General features: G+C 42.1%; 1 protein-coding gene across 2 annotated transcripts; it reads right to left on the bottom strand.

The window, feature by feature from the left end:
- Positions 1–754: 754 nt before the first annotated feature.
- On the bottom strand, positions 755–12,231 carry BIRC2 (baculoviral IAP repeat containing 2). 2 transcript variants are annotated; one of them, XM_054058323.1, is made up of 9 exons: positions 12,074–12,230; positions 8,154–10,244; positions 7,937–8,036; positions 6,643–6,721; positions 6,047–6,098; positions 4,717–4,959; positions 2,894–3,148; positions 2,702–2,743; positions 755–1,511 (listed from the first exon to the last, which is right to left on the bottom strand). In XM_054058323.1, the coding sequence occupies exons 2-9, from the start codon at positions 9,082–9,084 to the stop codon at positions 1,318–1,320; spliced, it is 1,896 nt and encodes a 631-aa protein (XP_053914298.1). In that variant the 5' UTR covers positions 9,085–10,244; positions 12,074–12,230; the 3' UTR covers positions 755–1,317. The 2 variants fall into 2 exon arrangements, with proteins under 2 accessions (XP_053914298.1, XP_053914308.1); XM_054058333.1 differs by lacking the exons at positions 2,702–2,743; positions 2,894–3,148 and having other exon boundaries at positions 12,074–12,231.
- Between the last annotated feature and the right edge of the window lie 246 nt (positions 12,232–12,477).

Here is a 12,477-nt window from a genome sequence, read left to right as displayed (position 1 = left end):
CAGACAGCCTTCTGCACAGCTTAATATTTTGCTAGTGTTCTGTTTGCGATGTGCTCCAGGCAGCTGGTTTTATTACAGCTTTCTTGCAGTAGTTCCGAGGAGACTATAACTGCTCACACAAGCAATGTTATAGTTCAGAGCAACCACAATCATTATAGTGGGGAGTAGTGGAAAGCCATAACCTAGATTAGCCTTCCTGTCAAAACTAGGTCGGAGAATTTTACCCAGTAGTTTCTAGATCAAGTTCTTCCATTACCCAGAACACATTTAAGGTTGCTGTTCAAGGTGCAGGCAGCCAGTGCTGTTTGAAGTTGCCCAGGACATTTAAAACACTCTCCAAACAGGGCTGACAGGTAAGTTGCAGGTCCCTAGATACGCTCAGGCATCACAAGTTACATTGAACAACTGGATCAAGCAGTTTTTATAGTCCTGCATATCCTGATTTGATCTGTATGTCGTAACTGCAGAGTCTGGAAAAGCTTTAACCCCATAGGATTGTAAAGAAAACCGCATTGCTTAAAAAGCCTGCCTGCTACTGTTGTTTTTCTGTATCCTTTTCACAGAATCATAGAATGGCTTGGTTGGAAAAGACCTTTGAGATCATCGAGTCCAACACCACCAATGAAAGACACACAGAATTTAGTTTTACTATTTTACAGGCAAACATCCTCAAACTTTTGATAGGAAAAGACTGCATTCTGGCCACTGCAGCCTACAGGGAAAGGCCAACACAGGGAACAGAGTAGACAAGCACTTGTTTGAGAAGTAGAAAAATTTTAATTTAGTCTTCATATAAACTATTATTAACACACATCACACAAGTATCTACACATGAACAAAAATTGAAGTCCTGCTGTTCCTACAAGAGCATCTTCGCTCCTCTTTAAAACCACTAGAAAGCCAAAACCAAAACAGTCACGAAAAGTTAATTAATATTAATTATTAATAAACAGCCACGGTAATGTGCACGAAAATTCATGAGAAGAGTATTGCCAAGCTCTATTTTCAGAACTCAACGAGAAAGTTTTTTCCAACTGACACAAGGGGACTGGAGGTAAACTGCTTTCCTTACTCAGAAAGAAAGGCTACAAAACTACAAAGCTCACACTTAAATTGAGTTTCTTCCGTTAACAGAAATATTCTTTGGCAAGGAATACCTAAGACAGTCATAGTGACAAATGCTTTACTATTACTCAACAGTGTTTGGTAGTTGAGTAATCATCTTCTGTATCACAGTTTTCCATTCTTAAGACCCTGCTAGCTTAAGCTTCAGCAGTTGGAGGATGACAGAAACAGACATTTTGCAAGCTTCCTTCTTTATGAAAGAAAGGTACGAACTGTACCCTTTATTGTCCCCCTGCAAATAGGGCATTTTCTAAGGGACGGGGCACACTCTTTGCACACCACTAAGTGACCACAGGGAATAAAAACAATAGAAACTTCTTTGTCCATGCAAACTTTACATGTTCTTTCCTCTTGCAATCTCCTTAGTTGTTCTTCCATAGGTAAACCTGGAAAAATATATTTAAACTTTAAGAAGCCTGAATATACGTTCATTCTAATTCAAATACAGCCATATTCCATATCACCCTTTATTTCCCTATCTGTACTCAATAAATATAAAAGGCAGAATACAGACAGCAGCGCGAATACGAGGACATTTTCCAGAGCACAGAAAATAGCATGCAAGGAACTGGTCTGTATTTTCCATTTCTGTGAGACAACAAACAGCTAAGGGATTGGAGGCCAATTGTACTTCTTGAGAGTAATGTTTACTTTTTCCCAAACACTGTACTTGTCTTGCTTGGATATCAGAAGCACAGAGCACAGCCTGAGTGGTGGAAGTGAGCTATATTCAGGCCTGTATATTTTTCGGCAGTCTATTAACATATCAGGCTACAAGCAAGAACCAGAGCAAATTCAATCTCATATCTAACAAGCTTTTGTCTAACCAACTGCTGGTCAAGCTAGATCTTGGGTCAGTTTGGGAAAGCAGAGATGACACCGGCTGTGTGATGCTAACCTACTATTCACAGTCCAGTCTTTGCCAGAGCTCGCACCAGGATCCAGTATAGCACGTGCTTGGAATGTTAAGCTCCAGAAAGTACTACCTCCTTAGGTACAAAAGTACGCATAAGGCACAGGATACAGCCTACAGCAGATGAAATCACAGAATCAAGAAGTCTGGGTTGGAAGGGACCTTAAAGATCATCCAGTTTCATCATTCTGGAACACGTCCCACCAGACCAGGCTGCTCAAGGCCCCATCCAACCTGGCTTTCAACACTTCCAGGGAGGGGACACATCCACAACTTCCCTGGGTAACTTGTGCCAGTGCCTCACCACCCTCATTGTGATGAATTTCCTCCTAATGGCTAATCTAAATCTCCTCTCTTCCAATTCAAAGCCATTCCACCCCTTCCTATCACTCCATGCCCTTGTAAAAAGTCCCTCTCCACCCTTCTTGGAGGCCCCCTGCACGTACTGGAAGGCCGCTTGAAGGTCTGCCTGGAGCCTTAGAAAGACTTGCTTGCAAGTCTGCGTATGCATTTAAATCTTTCAGGTAAGTCCATCTTACCAAAGCAAAATTTGGGAGTGTAAAGCATAAAATCTATTCCTTAACCAAAGTGGTTTTCTTTTTTACAGTATTAGCTATTTATCCCACAATAACCTTTAAAGTAAAAGCACAGAGTTTAATATACCTGAAATATCTTCTGTGGGAACATACTTCAAGTTCTTCTCAACTAAAATAGGAGAAAAAAAGAAATCCTAGTCATTTGACTAATCTATATTCGAACAGTATCAGATTTGTTGTATCTTTAGGTTGCTAGGACAGCACTGGTTAAGACTTCTATAACCTTACATCTTTCAAAGAAATAAAAAAGATGACATACCAAATAAATCTTTGTATAGTTCAGGATCACAATCTCGTAGACAGTTTCTGAATATGCTGGCTGCTTCATTTCCTTTCACTAAAACTGTATCTATCAGTTCCCTTGCTTGCAACGGTGTCTGAGTCTTTTGCTTAATAACATCATGCTCGATTTCCGTTATCACTTTTGCTGATAGTAAACTCCCAAGGATTGGAAGTACACACGTTAAATGCTGGAATAAAGCCTTTCGATTCTTCCGGATTAAGGACAAATCATCTGAAATGCACAAGGGATTAGTGTTTGTTAGGAACACACTACTCCATCAATACATGCTTTAAACTCTGTTTGAAACGTTGACTTACTACAAATCATTACTAGAGATCTCAGTAAATTTTGATGGTAACTCAAAGAACAAAGGAAACCACATACAAGCAGCTTCTGAGCTGGAGCCTTTTCACCAATGAAACCTCCTGCTCCCATCCCTGGGTTAAATTACTTGAGGGGATCTGGTCTAACTTCACCCTAGCAAGATTAACATTCTCTGCAGAACTGCAAAGAAAAAAACATTGTCTCCAAGTAACACCAATGCCAACTCACTGACAACCAACAAGTTGACTTTAGTCAGCAGCAGTCAAAATCATGACCAACACATAGAACCAAGATTTCCTGAGATGTGTGCAAGAAAACCAGAAGTACATCACAAGCAGACTTGGGAAATTATTTATCTCAAGCAAATAAAACATATAATTTGCATCAAGATTTAATGGCTGAACCCACCTCCACTTCTTTGATAGAACATGCAAGTAGGAAATAAGCAGACTTATCTCAAATTATAATTGAGAAGTTTCACTGCTTCACAGACTCAAAACCAGGGTTGGTTTTAGGCTTCAAAACTTACGTGGCATTAAAACAACATGGAATGTTAAAGACACTGTTAAGACTGTTAAATAGCTGACATACGTGGTTGAGTCAGACAGAAAAGCAGGCCTTTAGCCATTCAAAATAATCTAGATTTGTAAAAGTTTATTGCCTTCTTCTGGGAGGTGGATATGGCGGCTGAAAAATTCAAGTAGCTTAAAGACCAGTTAAATTTGGAAAAAAAAAATTAGTATAGTATGCCAAGTAAAGTATTTGGGTCCCATTCAGCAACGGGGGTTGGAGCACATATGTTATGAGGACAGGCTGAGAGTTGGGGTTGTTCAGCCTGGAGAACTGAAGGCTCTGGAGAGACACTATAGCAGCTTCCAGTACCTGAAGGGGTCCTTCAAGGAAGCTGGGGAGGGAATTTTTACAAGAGCTGGGAGTGACAGGACAAGGGGAACTGGCTTCAAATTGGAAAGGAGAAGATTTAGACTAGACATTACAAAGAAATTCTTCACACTGAGGGTGGTGAGGCACTGGCACAGGTTGCCCAGTGAAGTTGTGGCTGCCCCAGCCCTGGAGGTGTTCAAGACCAGGTTGGATGGGGCCTTGGGCAGCCTGAGCCAGTGGGAAGTGTCCCTGCCCATGGCAGGGGGTTGGAACTGCATGATCTTTAAGGTCCCTTTCAACCCAAACCACTCTATGATTCTACAAATATAAAGGCACACAAATTAAAAAAGATATGGCTCCGTTCCTGTGGAGAGAATCAGGTGACTCTGAACCTTTGGCAACTGCATGAAATATCCTCCTGAAAGGCAATGAAACAATTCACAGAATGCCAATTCCATACAGATACCCTGACAATGCTTTTACAGATCCTAATAACAATTAAATGAAATCACTTGGTGAATAAAACCCATTATAAAAACTAAACATAATACAAACCACTCTTGCTTTCAATTCTATTCATGCTTTATGCATACCTGATTCAAGTTCTTCAAACTGCCTTTCTTTCTCTTCTTCCTTCTTCTCGTCCTCAGCAGTAAGCAGATCAGACACAAGATCATTAATAGTCTTGTAGTTTTCTCCAGTGGCCAAGATTTTACTTTGCACCGTTTGCTTTATTAGCCTTCGACTGAACCCCATCTCCAAGGCAGCTTTGACCACAGGCGTGTTCATCATGATGGCATCTTCTGAAGGACTCTCTCCAGGTTCAAAATGAATAACTGACCAAAGGAGAAAGTCACCATGTATAATACAAAGAATAAACTACATACACAAACCACAAGTCAGACACATCGGCATTACCTACACAGATGCATATATACACAAGTACCTAGCATTAAAACGTTTCAATGGTTAAATTGACTTTTTTCTTTTTAAGTGGTTGGTTTTAAAAATCGAAGCCAGTTACTTGGATTCAATTAGACTGAATCCATGACAAAGTTCCATCTATGCCAGGCCTTCACTAAAATCTAAGGATAATCCAGAAAAACCACTGAGAATTCCATTGTGTCTTAAAAGCTTTTTTTCTACTTAGTCACTTCTAACTTCAGCCTTCAAAAATGCCTTGGGGTGCAGGGGGAGGAGGAATCAAAATTCAGAGTTCACACCACAAACAATTGTTCTATTCCAGTTCTTGATCAGTATTTTCCATTCAACTTACTAAGCACTAGGCATGTGGAACTCTGACTCAGTTCTCAACCACCAGGGACTACGACAGCATAACCCACTCGCCCTCTGGGAGGAGTTTTATTGCCACCATAACCAGAGTCCAGCTCAGAAAGATTTCATTTTATCAGCTTGTCCTACCCTCTCCTTAACCACTGCTGCTCAACTCAGAGCAACTACCTACTCATGTGCCTAAAAATCGAGTTGCATAATTGCACAGTCATGATGCCCTCTAGCAACCATTCCAAAGTTCAACAGCACAGGTCAATTAAACAGACGCCAAATGGTCTTGTTTTGTTCAACCCAACCATAAAACTAAGAAGTACAAATGCAGCCAATATCAGGCGTTCAAAACCAAAAATCTTAATGAGGTGCTAGTATGGAAGTAAGGAAAACTAAACCCAAGATCTTTTAAAGGTGCATCCTTGAAGTTTGTCTGTGTAACACTGAAGCTAGTTAGAACTAAACCCAAGATCTTTTAAAGGTGCATCTTTGAAGTTTGTCTGTGTAACACTGAAGCTAGTTAGAATCCTTACAATATTATTGTTTCTATGAAAATCTAATAATTGTTAAGCAAATTAGCTCTGGATAGCCAATCATTAAGTTTGAAAAATGCTTTAAAAACATCTTTAATATACATACTTGGGGGATCGATGCTTTCATCTACAGGCATCGTATCAGAGGTTGACAACAGCTGTGGAATACAACAGAACTACATTAGTATCCAAGTATTGCTTTTCCCTCTACATACCTTTCTAACACATTCTTTCCTCATCAGCCAGGCTAAACTTTTTATCTTGACGGCACACATTATTTTACATGTGGTTACACAAGTCTGCAAAATTGTGCAACTACGTAAAGTTAGCGCTGACCACTTCCACAAAGAGAAGTTTGGCTCAGCCTTGCCTGAAGAGTTATAGACAGAAGTAATTCAGGCTGTCTGTGACCAATTTCTGAAATAACAATTGCCGATCCGCATAATTCATCAAAACTTACATTATCAGATTTCCCACACCCCAACAAGGAGCTCGCTGCCTCACATAATGTTTTCCTTAAGTAACTTTTACAGGTTAAGCTCTACTTTAGCTGTGGTTCAGCACCAGTTTCATTTTTGTGCTCATGAAGAGCATTTAGTGTTAGAAACCTAGTAGAAATATATGCCAAAATGAGGCAGAAGGATGGACCACACCGCACTTTTCAACAAGGAAAAATCAAAGCTACAGACCAGTCAAGTTTACCTGTTCAAGAAGATGGGGGAACCTGGCCTGGATTTGACTTACAAACTCTCCTCCTTTTACATGAAGCAGATACTCACACCTGAAACATTGACAGAAGTGACCACATTATACTTTCTACTTGCCAAAGGAAAAAAATATACAATGAAACAGTTTACAATAACACAGCATAACTTAAATACCACATTTCTGTTCCTTCAGAAGGGAAAGGGTTCTCTTAATTGGAAGCCTGATGGAGCCTAGTGTCTGGTGACACTTTGATAAAGCTTTTCCATGATGTTAAGCAATCAAGTAGGTTCATGTATATAAACGCAGCAGCTTTACATTCTGCTCCCACTCTAACCAAAATAGCATGTCATGAGAAATGATAGCACGTCAACGTCACTGCAAAGTGCAGCAATAACTGTTTCTATCTCACATGAAACCATTCTCATCTCCTAAAATCATTCAACTGAAGTTAATAAAATCTAACACTACTATCAAAGCCAGATCCGCTTCATTAATGCAGTTATAGCTCTTAAATACATTTACTGACAGGTGTAACACAGAAGGAAAGGTGTCGCTTAACCCTACATACATCATACAGTAGATGGTAAATTGCCCGTGAAAGACTAGTTAGAGATCTACCATGTGAAGAATCATTATTAGCTTTCCTGAAATTAATTGCAGCTTAACTTCCATCATTAATGTAAGTGGAGATTTCCACAAGCACAGAGAATAATTAGGTATACAATTGCCATTTAATTATGGAGGACATTAAAAAGTTATTTCCGTCCTTTTTCTGACAAGGATATATTAAATAGTCACTCAAACCTTCTTCAAAAGCCCTTCTACACCTAAGAAATGAAACTATAGCTGAAACTAAACAAGCTGAAAAACTGGTTCAAGAGCATCCAGCATGGGCACAGAACTAAACCAAAGGAGTTAGATGTTCCCCCTACTTTCTTTCTGAGCAGCTTTCGCTCTCCTCAGTCTGCTTTCTGACTGCTTCTCTTAGGTAAGTGTGCTCATTAACAATACAGCCTCACTTGCTAGTAGTGATTTGAGGATGCATGCATCTTTTAATCATGAAGTGGAAAGCATTAAACACCATGCTTAATGAAGAAATGTTTTAATTAAGGCCACCATAGCCAGTCATAGCTTTTAAGTAGAGGTACATGAAATACTTCTAAATGAAAGAGTGAATTTGTATATCACATGGTGCGTTTAAACAAAACTATTAAGTGCAGTATGTACCTGCCAAAATTAGAAGTATTTAAGGATGTCAACAAATTATGAGAAAGATCTTGTGAGTTACCTTGGAAACCACTTTGCATGCTCAATCCATGGGTCATCTCCAGATTCCCAGCACCTTAACCCACCATCACAGCAAAAACACTTGACATCATCATTGCGACCTTTGGAAAAAAAAGAAAAAACAAAGCAAAGTAGCTAGCAAACATTCGCACAATTTACTTCCAAGGAAATGCTGACATAGCGATAAGAATAAAACTAGAGGCATCATTTTTTCTTACCTACATAGTAAAAGCCAGCATCCGCAAGCTGTTCAGGCTGAACTGGAATTCTAGCTGGCCAATTTATGAATGTTTTAACACGCGCTTCATGGGTTTGCATGCTCACATTTGAAACGTTGAAACTTAGTGGGTCTCGGGTAAGTTTTTCCACAAAAGGGCAGTTAGGAAAGTGTCTCCGATGCTCTGACATAGCATTATCTTTTGGTTCCCAGTTACTCAGCTGGCCTCCACAGGTAAAACAAGCAACTTTGTCTGCTGTCCCTAAGTAATAAAGACCAGCCTTTGCCAGATCAGTGGGTGAGAGAAATGTCAATGGCCATGAGTGAAAAGTACGCAGTCTGGCATCTTCTGTACTCATGGAAGGATTGTGAAATTCAGATCTCAAGGCTGAAAGGTCTTCAACTGCCCTAGTAGTTATTGGGTCTTGAGGAAAACTGGAAAAAGAGCCGCTGAAATAGCCAACTTGTTCAAAACTTGGAGAAAGGGATATGGAATGTAGAGATGGTGAGAGGTTGTTCGTGACCAGAGGTGAAAAAGCAGAACGAGAAGACAGTCCGAGGTTGTTCATTGAAAGCATGTCTTGAACAAAACTGCAGGTAGGATACAGCTGTTTATGTTTTTCCATAGCATTATCTCCTGGTTGCCAGCTGCCCAATGTCAAGCCACAACTGAAGCACTTAACTTTATCTTGCACGCCAGTGTAATAAAACCCAGCCCGGGCAAGACTCCGTTCTGACACCGGCACATTACTGGGGAAAGTAGAAAACGTTGACATTCTGTAGAGTTCACAGGATAATTCATACTTCAGTTCACCACAAAAAGCACTCTGCTTCCTGATGCTAGCCAAGAAAGGGCTATTTTCCATTATGTTCATAATGGACAATTTTGGAAGAATGGGACAAGTCTTCCTCTGGGAGGTAGTTGTGTGCATTAAAGGCAATTCGGAATAACCCCTGCCTGTACAAAAATAAGAACCTGAAAATGAAATACTTTAATGTGCAACTTTGAATGCGTATGTGAATAGAATTAGCTCCATGATTAATACTCTTTAAACATCTGGGAAGTTCTTGTAATTCAGCTTATACAACTGCTTTCAGTGCAAAAGCTGCCCCATCCCATTTTGACAGTTGAAGAACACATGTCAAAAAGGACTTTCCTTTAGTTATATCATCATATGCCTTCTTTCTACTGTGTATCTGGGAGAGCAGTATCAGTTTGTTAGGCTAGCAGAGGTGGGATCAAGAGAGGAAAACCCTCCAATGGGTTTATCAAACTCCTTTGTCAATAAAGAAACTAAAATGGGGGGCAACTAAGACGACATCATTTTTAACCAGAACACTTGTTTAGTGATTTGAGAACTACTTCACCCTAGGCAGCTGATAAATACACAGCTTATACACATGTAAAGATTTTAGTTTGCAAACTTCATTAAGAGGCTGAAAATAATGTTTTTTCAAGCTGAAAAGGCATACAAAAAAAAGAGCCTCTGAACTGACATCCCTGAACTGACCTAGGATCTTTGCTACTGCTATACTTCCTTTTTTGGAAGGAACCCTCAACTTCTGCAAATTGTCGTAATAAGATTAAGGAAGTTAGTTTACACTCAACCTCACGTATACAGAGTACTCAGCTATGATATAAACAAATCCTACGCACTGTCTCTGACAAGCATGAACTGCCTTAATTAACATGCCCGGAAGAGCCCCAAGCTTTTCTGTCTATAGCACTGTCAGCATAGACCAAACAGAGCATTTCAGTTTTAACCTGGTGCCTTAGTTACAAGTAAACAGTTATCAAATTTAACATAAATTAATTGTTTTGTGTTGGGACATTCTACGGCTTTATACTGCTGAATTAAGTTTTTTCTGTATGCCATGTTTATGGCATACAGAAGCAAACAGAATCCTCAGATTAATAAAAAATTTTTATTAAGCCTTAGTTTCTTTATTTGTGCACAGAACTACCTCCCAGAGTTCAGACTGAAGTCCCTTCTAAGGTGCCTACGCCTCCATAGTGATGCTGACTGTTCGCAAGAAGAAAATGGAAGTATCGGTAGTTTCAATCATTTAATTCTTTTAGGTGGAACAAAATCTGTAAGAAAGAAAGACAGGACAGTTTCAAGATACACAAAATGAGGTGTATGTAATGTCTACGGCAAGCAGAAAGTACAGAGATAGAAACACTAAAATCTCAACTTAAGCTTTTTTATAGTGTTAGCCAGGAAGTTTCATGAATTCCACTTGACATACTATGACATGGAGTGGACTTTACACTTAAATTTCCCCATTACTGACACGTATGCAAAACTGTTTAATCCACAAGCAGAACTTTTTTGGCAAATGGATGAATCTGGCTGCTTGACCACAATATACTTTCCTATTTATTCATACATACAGCAGTCTGTTCTACAGTATCAGTTCCTAAAAAGCTCTTCCCAGAAAGACTCGAACCAAAAACACTTCTCATGATGACACAGCCCTACAAAAATCACCTACTGGAAAACAGCAGAGCGTTTCCTACTCATGTCAGCAGCTCTCAGTCGGTTTGCTCTTAATAAGGGCACACTACTACTACGACTAGCTTCTTAATCACTGAGGTCATGAGTCACAAATGCCTTACACCAATCCCTTAACACAGATGGTGGGATTAAGCTATCAACATACATGAACAATACTAATCCAAGAAATCAAGCCGGTTTCTACACTGGAGAAAGTCAGATATCTCAGAGTAAACGCTAGAAATAGCAGTAAACTGAGACCCTGATAATCCTAAAGCATTTAGGATTGCTTAAATCCAAGATCCTGCAGTCATTTAGTTTTCTAATATTATCCTCCACTATAGACCAGAGTAGCCTTGATTTCCAGCCACCCAACTGCTCTGAATTTCATGTTTCCTTGTTCCGTTACCCCACAGCAGAACCGGGAAGTTACTTAAGCCAAAAGGAGCAATATGTCCTTTAAAATCAGAACTCAATTCAATATCCTTCTGCTCTTGTGCTATAAACCAGGCAAAACAACACCACCTTCTAATGTCCCTGTGCTCAGTTTACACAGCTTGAGCATTTAAATCCAGCTGGCAGGCTTTGTGCACTGTCACACGCCCTCAGTGACAGCTATGATATAAACAAATCCTATGCACTGTCTGGATCCCTGGCCCTCACCAACCCTCTCGTCCTCACCAGCCCCCTCCTGCTCCCTGCCAGCCCCCATCCTTTTCCCCTCCCCGCCGCCAGCCCCCATCCTCTTCCCCCCCGCCAGCCCCCATCCTCTTCCCCGCGCCAGCCCCCATCCCTTTCCCCCCCGCCACCCCCCATCCCTTTCCCCCCCTGCCACCCCTCATCCCTTTCCCCCCCTGCCACCCCTCATCCCTTTCCCCCCCTGCCACCCCTCATCCCTTTCCCCCCCTGCCACCCCTCATCCCTTTCCCCCCCTGCCACCCCTCATCCCTTTCCCCCCCTGCCACCCCCCATCCCTTCCCCCCCTGCCACCCCCCATCCCTTTCCTCCCTGCCACCCCCCATCCTTTTCCCCCCCTGCCACCCCCCATCCTTTTCCCCCCCTGCCACCCCCCCTCCCTTTCCCCCCCCTGCCACCCCCCATCCTTTTCCCCCCCTGCCACCCCCCATCCTTTTCCCCCCCGCCAGCCCCCATCCTCTCCCCCATCCTTTTCCCCCATGCTCTCCCCCATCCTTTTCTCCCATCCTCTCCTCCCCCTGCCACCCCACATTCTTTCCCCCATCTTCTCCCCCATCCTCTCCCCCACCCTCTTCTCCCCCCGTCACCCCCCATTCTTTCCCCCATCCCTCCCCCCCCCCCCGCCAACCCCCATCTTCTCCCCCATCCTTTCCCCCTATCCTCTCCCCCCTACCAGCCCTGAGCCCCCACGCTGGGGCAGATCAGCCCCTTCTCCCCCCGTACTCACGGGCTCGGCTCGGCTCCCCCCGCTACCAGCGGCCCTTCTGCGCTCCCCGAACTATATAGGTCGCGTGGGAAGGCGAGCTGGGGCGGGGGGGGGGAAGCGCCCACAGCCTGGAAACTCCGACTACTAAACCCTGCGCAACCGGGAAAGCCCCGGGCGCATGCGTGTGGGGACGGGGGAGAGAACGGGCGGAGCTTGACCTTCTCTTTCCTTCCCTCCCCTTCCCTTTTTCCTTCCTTTCCCTCCCCTTCCCTTCCCTCTCTCCGTCTCTCCTGACCGCGTCCTTCCCGGCTGGGGTGAAGGGTTGTCCGTCCTGATACAAGAAGTACCTAATATTACAAAAAGCGGCATATTTTTGATTTAAGCTAAAAGCAGAGATAAGTTTTATCGAAGTAATTGTATTTTTT

The sequence above is a fragment of the Cuculus canorus genome, chromosome 1 (genome assembly GCF_017976375.1).
Source record: "Cuculus canorus isolate bCucCan1 chromosome 1, bCucCan1.pri, whole genome shotgun sequence".
Classification (NCBI taxonomy): domain Eukaryota; kingdom Metazoa; phylum Chordata; class Aves; order Cuculiformes; family Cuculidae; genus Cuculus; species Cuculus canorus.
This window is presented reverse-complemented; position numbering and strand designations above follow the sequence as displayed.

Excerpts from the sequence above, each read along its gene's own strand:
- BIRC2 (XM_054058323.1), bottom strand. The coding sequence starts at position 9,084 with ATGCACACAACTACCTCCCAGAGGAAGACTTGTCCCATTCTTCCAAAA. Across the intron at positions 4,960-6,046 it reads TGAAAGCATCGATCCCCCAA|TTATTCATTTTGAACCTGGA; the intron begins GTATGTATATTA and ends TCCTTTGGTCAG. Across the intron at positions 2,744-2,893 it reads ACTATACAAAGATTTATTTG|TTGAGAAGAACTTGAAGTAT; the intron begins GTATGTCATCTT and ends CTCCTATTTTAG.